At 58.2% G+C, this 7,500-nt stretch overlaps 1 protein-coding gene across 1 annotated transcript; it reads left to right on the top strand.

The window, feature by feature from the left end:
* Nucleotides 1-3,023: 3,023 nt before the first annotated feature.
* On the top strand, nt 3,024-6,789 carry Uncx (UNC homeobox). Its single transcript, XM_050163181.1, has 3 exons — nt 3,024-3,309; nt 3,492-3,667; nt 5,659-6,789. Exons 1-3 carry the CDS (start codon nt 3,024-3,026, stop codon nt 6,787-6,789), a joined length of 1,593 nt encoding a protein of 530 aa, XP_050019138.1.
* The last annotated feature ends 711 nt before the right edge of the window (nt 6,790-7,500 follow it).

Genomic DNA, 7,500 nt, shown 5'->3' with positions numbered 1-7,500 from the left:
AAGCGACCGCTCCAGAAAGTCGCAATTGACAAGGAAGCAATTATGAAATTTTGATGTTCAAGATCGGATAGGGGGGCGGGGGGCACGTGCGCGCTCCAGTTGGAGCCAAGTGACTCCCCGCCGCGCCACCGCCAGCCCGAGGGCCTCTGAAGAGCTCTCGAGCCGGGCGGGGTCGTCTCGGCCACCCCCACCGTCATTAAAGTCCCCCACTCCAACGCTTGAGTTTTTTTTTTTTTTTTTCCTTTTAGGGTCCCGAGCACAGAAGGAAAAAAGAAAAAAGAAAAAAGAAAAAAAGAAAAAAAAAAGGAAAAAAGCCACTGGGCGATTGAAATGGTCGCATTGAGATGCGTGGAGCCGGCTGCGGCGTGCGGACTCACTCAAGGGGTCAAGTGACGGACGGATTGTTCGCTCCTTCATAATAATATTAATTAAACAATTTGCATGCTAATAAGGTAACAATTATCAGGGCCTCTGTTGAAAGATTCAGGTTATTACAACACGCCAATCTGAAGGCCAGGGGTCAGAGAGTGAGAGGCGAGCGAAATTTCAACTCAAATTAACATTCTGTCAGCTCCAGAAAATGGGATAAATAAAGTCGAATTAATTCATTATAATAAAGAGAGATGGGCGAGGAGCGGGGCCGGCACCCGCCCCCTCCGCTGCCCTCCCCTCGGGCTGGATTGATCACAGCTCTGTATTCCGAAGCACGCGCCGGGCGCATTCCAGATCGCGAGCACGACAGAAAATCAGGCGGCGGTGGCCACGGGCAAAATCGAGCCGGATGGGCAGCGTTTACGTGTAGTATTTATAGCGAAAGAAATTAAATTATAGCGAAAAGTAGTGCTCTTGGCCCTTGACCTCGGGATTAACCCTTGCAGCGCCCTCCTAGTGCCACTAGAAACGGGGAGAGGGGTTCCCCACCTTCCAGGCCTGTCCCTAGCTTTGCACAATCCCTCCTCCCTCAGAGACAGAGGAGAGAGTAATTAAGTCCAATTTGGCAGACCCGCCGCTGCCGCTGTCGCTGAGAAGCTGGGCCTCACTGCTGCCCGGCCGGGGTCCAGGCCCAGGACACTAGGGTTGGGGAATCACCCCTGGAGGTCAGCCTGGTTCCCTCTCTTCTTGCCCAGCGGGTCTGGGCACCTCTCCCCAGTGGACTGGCACACATCATTCTGGCTTGCCCCTCCTTTCCCCAGCTTGGGGCTTAGCAGCCTGGCCTGTGTCACTTTCTTCCAAAGTCAATTTGTCACTGTGCCCCGGGGCAATAATGTTTAGCGGCTCTCTTCCTGGGGCAAGTGGCCTGGGAAGGTCAGAGTACTATGCCTATGAATTTGGGGCTAGCGGGGGGGGGGGGGAGTCATCTCTCCAGTGGCAAGCTTGATTTTACAAAGGATACAGGCACATACGCATCCATCCAGGCTGCGTGGACCCCTTGCTCACAGTCCACACTTGCCGCTTATTTAAGGATATGTCCCCTAATGATTTCGTTTTGAGTCTATCAATATTTTACAGTGGAGAAGGGAATGACGTCTTACTGAGAACATAATTTAATTATAATAGATGGGTTAGTACCTCCATCCCATTCTTCAGAGCTGACTCAGAGGGAGATGTGGGTTTTGTTGTTGTTTTGTTTTGAGGGCAAGTGTGGGCCTTTGGTCACTATCCCATTTTCCTTTCTCCTTCCACATCCCCTCCTCTTCTGGGCTAGGGTCCAGGACCCAGATGGGTGGGAGTTAAGTGGGGTTAGGATGCCCCCAGCTGCCTCCACCCTCCACTCCAATGGTACTGATGGGGTAACTGTCAATCAAGAAGGAGGGTGTCGGGCTAGACTCGTTATAGGTGGGTGAAGCATCTGGCTGAAGTCACTGTTTGGAAGTTCTCCTCTCCTCCCTTCCTCTCCTTCCATCCATCCACCATCCCTTCTACCTCCTCTCCATCCTCCTCTTTCCTCTTCCCACTTTCCCTTTCTTCTCCCCTTCCCATCCTCCGTCTCCTCCCTCTTCACCCTTCCTTTCTCTCCAACCTCCTTTTCACTCTCCCCTTCTCTTTATCCTCCCTCCTCGTCCTCCCTTCCCTCCTCCCTGATCTTGTCCTTTTCTCTCCTTCCTCCCCTCAGCCATCCTTCCCTTCTCTCCTTGTGCCACTTCTCCCTCATCAATATTCTCCCCCTTCTTCTTCTCCCCTCCTCTCCATCCTCCCTTTCTCTCCATCCTCCCCTCCTCTTCACCCTCCTCTCCCTCCTCCCTTTCTCTTTCTATGCCATTCCTGACTCCCCTTCATTCTTCCCTACCCTCCTGGGCCTCTCCTTCCTCCTCTTTTTTCTTCCCCTCCATCTTCCAGTTCGTTGGGACACTTCTCCCCTTCCTCCTCCTCATTTCTTTCCCTCCTCCTCCCTCTGTTGCCTCGGCTTGCGACTGCCCGCAGCCCGAGAGAGGCGGCTGGTAGAGAAGCCCTTGTAGTTTTAAATTCAATGTGACAGTTTCGGAAAGAGCGGATGATGAATCTCCCATTATTGGATCAGTCTATTTGCCGCTCAATGTCTCTCTGTAATTGGAGCAACATCACTTTAAAGGTTCAGAGAGTACAGCATTTCTGGTGAAAAATCCCCACAACACGCCTGCGAATGTTTTAAAGGGAAATCTATTAGAAGGAGGCGAGGGGCGGGAGCGGCGGGGGCAGGAGTGGGGGGCTCGCCGGGGGCCCCGGGCCGGCCGAGCGCGGTGGTGCCCCTCCCTCCCCACCCCGTCTTGTTGTGACAGCTCCTGATACTGTTTATGGAGGTGCGTGTCAGGTATAATTAGCAATCGATATGGAAAACGTTTCCTTGCACCCAGCACGCCTCTGACGTCAGAGCCGATTAGCGCTTCTTATTGGTCCCAAATTCCCCGGGCCGCGGCTAATTATCGAGAGCTTGATGTTGATAAAGTAAAGCAGCGGAGCGCGGGCCGAAGCATGTGTAGAGCTCCGGGCCCCTGTCCCCGCCGCCGCCGCCCGCGCCCCCGCGCCCCGCCGGCCCCGCGCGCGAGATGATGGACGGTCGCCTACTGGAGCACCCGCATGCCCAGTTCGGGGGCTCGCTGGGCGGCGTGGTGGGCTTTCCCTACCCGCTGGGTCACCACCACGTGTACGAGCTGGCCGGCCACCAGCTGCAGTCGGCCGCCGCCGCCGCCGCTGCGGCCTCGGTGCCCTTTTCCATCGACGGCCTGCTCAGCGGCTCGTGCGCTGCGGCCGCCGCCTCGGTGGTCAACCCCACACCGCTGCTGCCTGCCGCCTGCGGGGTGGCCGGCGACAGCCAGCCCTTCAAGCTTGCAGGTAGGCTGGAGGCGGGGAAGTGGGGGGGGGGTACACAGCGGGGGGCCGTGGGGGAGCGGGAGCATCAAGCCGTCGGGGAGTAGTGACCGGCTCCTCCGCGAGCCCCGCACCTGAGGTGGGTGCAAGTGAGGCAAGCATCTTGCGGGTGGCTGAGCTTTGCGGCGTCCTGTGCGTGCCCGCAGACTCGGGGGATCCAGACAAGGAGAGCCCCGGCTGCAAACGGAGACGCACCCGCACCAACTTCACGGGCTGGCAGCTGGAGGAGCTGGAGAAGGCGTTCAATGAGAGCCACTACCCGGACGTGTTCATGCGCGAGGCGCTGGCGCTGCGCCTGGACCTGGTCGAGTCCCGAGTTCAGGTAAAGACCGAATGTTGCCCGGGGGAGTCAGCTGTCCGGCCCTGGGCGGGCAGAGACCCGGTGAGGCAGGACTGCCTTTGTTCTAAATGGCGGGAGGTAGTTCCAGGCTCCGCGCTGCTGGTCGGGGTGGGGATTGTGAGGGTTGAACCCCTTAGCCCATCTGGAGGTGAGTAACTCGAGAATACCAGGGTGATTTGGGAGAGCTCCTGGCGGTGTCCCAGTAGTCACTGCAGTGGCTGCGTGCGAGCCGGGAAGGTTTGGGTTTGCTGCAGCCCGGCGCACTGTCAAATGGAGGGGTAAGGCTACCGAGGTTCGAAAGAGCCCTACAGGAGGGTACAAAGTGGGCCGTGGCCTGGATGTTCTCAGCAGAGACTTCCTCCAAACCCCAAAGCAGACTGTTTACCTCTGGCCTGTGAACTATTAAGATAGAAACACATATTTCTCCATCGCCTTGCAGATATGGGGGGGGGTGGCACATTCGAGGGAGGGGAGGTGGAAACTTATGCGGTTAACACATTGGAAAAAAAGGGGAGGTTTTTTAAAAAAGGTGTTTGAATGAAATACCCTCACCCATTAAATTCCTCCCTTCCCAACCCTCTTCGTTATTTGATTTCATGCAGAGCCAGGAGGCAGTATTTTTTTTTTAAAAAAATACATAGTCAATTTGGTGTAATAAAATTCCAGAATAATGTCTACATAATTAGATGCTTTCCTAGAGTACAGAAGCTTTGGGGCCTGTGTCATTGTGGGTGCCTGGGGTGGAGGCATACGCTGGCAAAATACCGTTTAGCACCCATAGCTTTGCCTGAATGATGTTTGGGTTCTGGGTTGCGGCCTGGCCTCTTCTGTTTAGAAATCCCTTTATCCAATTCGTTGTGTGGCTTAAATGAAGTCCGAATCTCTTCATTTCCCTTCTAACATGATAGTAATTTCTGGTGGTGAGACAACCTGGAATTTGCACACACACACAAACACAGACACACACACAAAAGTTTTGAAAAAGAAAAGAGAAAGCAGTTATCGCGTCTCAGTGTTTGGCTTAGTCCCTGAGACTTCTGCGCCCACCAGGCTCCCTTTGAGCCAGTCTGGTATGCAATCGTGCCAACTTTATATGGCCACAACAAAGCATTTAAATTGCCACTTTCTGCAAGGCATGGTAGCTCTGCCCAGGGCTCCGGTCGGTCAGGCTGGGCAGTGGTGGTCTTGGGAGCTAGCTGCTGTGCTCTTTAAAGCCTTCCTGGCTGTCCCGGACAAGGCCTGCAGAGAGCATGGAGGAGCATCTCTGCTCTCCCAGGGAGCCTTGTGGCCAACCTCGGGCCTGCTTGCCCACCTTCTAGCGCTCCAGGCCAGGCTGGACTCCTTTGGAAAGGCTCTGTTTGTCCCTGGCCTACAGCCCTTCCTAAGAAGGATTGTGGAGCTGTTCTGGGGGAGGTGGGCTACTGCAGGTCCATCCAAGTTCGGCTTCACAGGCCCTCCTGAGGAAGAAATATCCGGATTTCCCTTCAAGGGAGATCCTGAAATGAGGGCTTTGAGAGTCTCGTGGGGGCCGAAGACAGGTATGGAAGGCTCAGCCGCTCCTGCTCACCACCAGGCCAGACTCCTTAGAACTGTGAGATGCCAGCGAGGGCAAATCGGGGGCCCTGCTCGCGGCCTCCAGCCCAGAAACTCTCGACAGCGCGGGGTCATGGGGCCACACCGGCCTTGCCTGAGGAAGGGGCAGCTCCCTGGGGCCCGAGGTGAGAAGCCAGAGCGGGAAGCTGGCCAAGAGGCCCCATCTACGCCCCTTCCGGGTGGATGAGATGCTCGGCCGAAGCTGCAACCCGAGTATCAGCATACAAGGGCCGGCAGAGAACAAGTCCTGGCTCAGGTTGTTCCCGCTGGAGCCAAGGTCGCTCAGGCCTACCTGGGGGCGTGCAGGGAGGTCCGCAGCCTCTGCGGGCCGCTAGCCAGCCTGATTGTGCCTCCCCTCCCTCCTTGTCCGGCTGTTCTAGGTCTGGTTCCAAAACCGCCGGGCCAAGTGGAGGAAGAAGGAGAACACCAAGAAGGGCCCGGGCCGGCCGGCACACAACTCACACCCGACCACGTGCAGCGGGGAGCCCATGGACCCGGAGGAGATCGCTCGCAAGGAACTGGAGAAGATGGAGAAGAAGAAACGCAAACACGAGAAAAAACTGCTCAAGAGTCAGAGCCGCCACCTGCACTCTCCCGGTGGCCTGTCCCTACACAGCGCTCCCAGTTCCGACAGCGACAGCGGAGGCGGAGGTCTGTCCCCAGAGCCACCCGAGCCGCCGCCGCCTGCCGCCGCGGCCAAAGGCCCTGGAGCTCACGGCTCCGGAGTCACGGGTTCTGCTCCCATACCTCCCGGCGAGCCACCCGCGCCTGGCACCTGCGACCCAGCCTTCTACCCGAGCCAAAGAAGCGGCGCCGGCCCGCAGTCGCGGCTAGGCCGCCCTGCGGACAAGGACACGGTCCCGTGCGGGCCCGGAGCGGCAGCGACCGCGGGTCTGCCTAAGGCTAGCCCGTTCAGCGTGGAGAGCTTGCTGTCTGACTCTCCACCGCGCCGCAAAGCCACCCCAGCCAACGCCGCGGCCACCGCGGGGCTGGACTTTACGCCCGGGCTGCCCTGCGCACCTCGAACCCTGATTGGCAAAGGCCACTTCTTGCTCTACCCCATCACGCAGCCCCTTGGCTTCCTGGTGCCACAGGCTGCGCTAAAGGGCGGAGCGGGCCCAGAGTTGGCGCCCAAGGACGCGCCACCCGCGCCGCCCGCGCCGCCCGCACCACCAGCGCAGGCCAGTTTCGGGGCCTTCCCGGGACCCGGCAGTGCTGCAGACCCGGCCTTCGCCCGTCGCAGCCCTGAGGTTGTTGCCTCCCCGGGGCCACCGCCTCCTGCACCTTTCCGGGACCTAGCAACGGCGGCAGCCGAGAGCGGTGTTGGGGACTGCGCGGACGCGGGGACCGTCTGCCCCGCGGCCCCGCCGCCCCCGCCCCTCGAAACATCGCCAGGCCCGCACCCCAGAGCCCCCAGCCCAGCCGGGGAGCCAGCCACCTGCGGCGCCGCTGAGCCTGGCGCTGCGACAGGACCCAGCCCGCCTGAGGGCGAGGAGGTGGACATGGACTGAGCTGGGCACCGCGGTCGGAAGAGGCGCCTAGCCGGCCGCGCCAGCTCGCTCAGCCCCGGACTCCCTATGAATCAGGTGATTGGCTCTTAGAGACACTGCTTTTCCCTCCTGCTTTTTGTTTTATTCCTTTTATTATTATTTTTAAAGACAAACGAAAACGCTGTGTCGATAAGGACCAAGGCAGCAGCTGCAGGTCCTGGGGTGAGGTCCCTTCCTCCGGAGGGAGCAAAAGACCCCATATCCCCTAACCCACAAAAAACCCACAACGAGAATCCTCAGCCTTGTAAAATGCAAAAATGTCTAAGAATATTTATATATGTACCATTTTTATAAATAAAGCTGATCAAACGCAAACTCTTGGCTCCATCGTTTTTAAATTTGGGGTACTCCCCATACCCCGCCCTCCTCCTTCCAACGACCCACTCCCCTTTTGGTGGGTGGGCCTGGGAGGGGACTCTGCACCTCCCCCCATGTTCACGCTCTGCGCTTCCTTTTGTGTGCGTGTGTTTGTGTTTTCTGATTGAACAAATGTATGCAACCTCAGCTCAGCCTCCCCTCTCCGAGCCTCCCCCGCGATTCCCCCTCCTACTCGGCGCCACCCCCCTCGCGTTCACACGACACACACACACACGCACACACACACAAAACACCATCCCCGCGCGCCCCCGCGCACACCCCCGCACACTGGCACACGCCGGGGGCGCGCGGCGC

The sequence above is a fragment of the Alexandromys fortis genome, unplaced genomic scaffold, assembly GCF_014885135.2.
Source record: "Alexandromys fortis isolate MF-2015 unplaced genomic scaffold, M_Fortis_MF-2015_v1.1 scaffold_144, whole genome shotgun sequence".
Taxonomy (NCBI): domain Eukaryota; kingdom Metazoa; phylum Chordata; class Mammalia; order Rodentia; family Cricetidae; genus Alexandromys; species Alexandromys fortis.
The sequence above is the reverse complement of the archived record's forward strand: the minus strand, read 5'-3'. Positions and strand labels throughout refer to the sequence as shown.

Bases quoted from the DNA above. Each gene is read 5' to 3' on its own strand.
- Uncx (XM_050163181.1), top strand. From the start codon at position 3,024: ATGATGGACGGTCGCCTACTGGAGCACCCGCATGCCCAGTTCGGGGGC. The intron at 3,310-3,491 runs GTAGGCTGGAGG...GCGTGCCCGCAG, and splicing joins CCAGCCCTTCAAGCTTGCAG to ACTCGGGGGATCCAGACAAG. The intron at 3,668-5,658 runs GTAAAGACCGAA...CGGCTGTTCTAG, and splicing joins TGGTCGAGTCCCGAGTTCAG to GTCTGGTTCCAAAACCGCCG.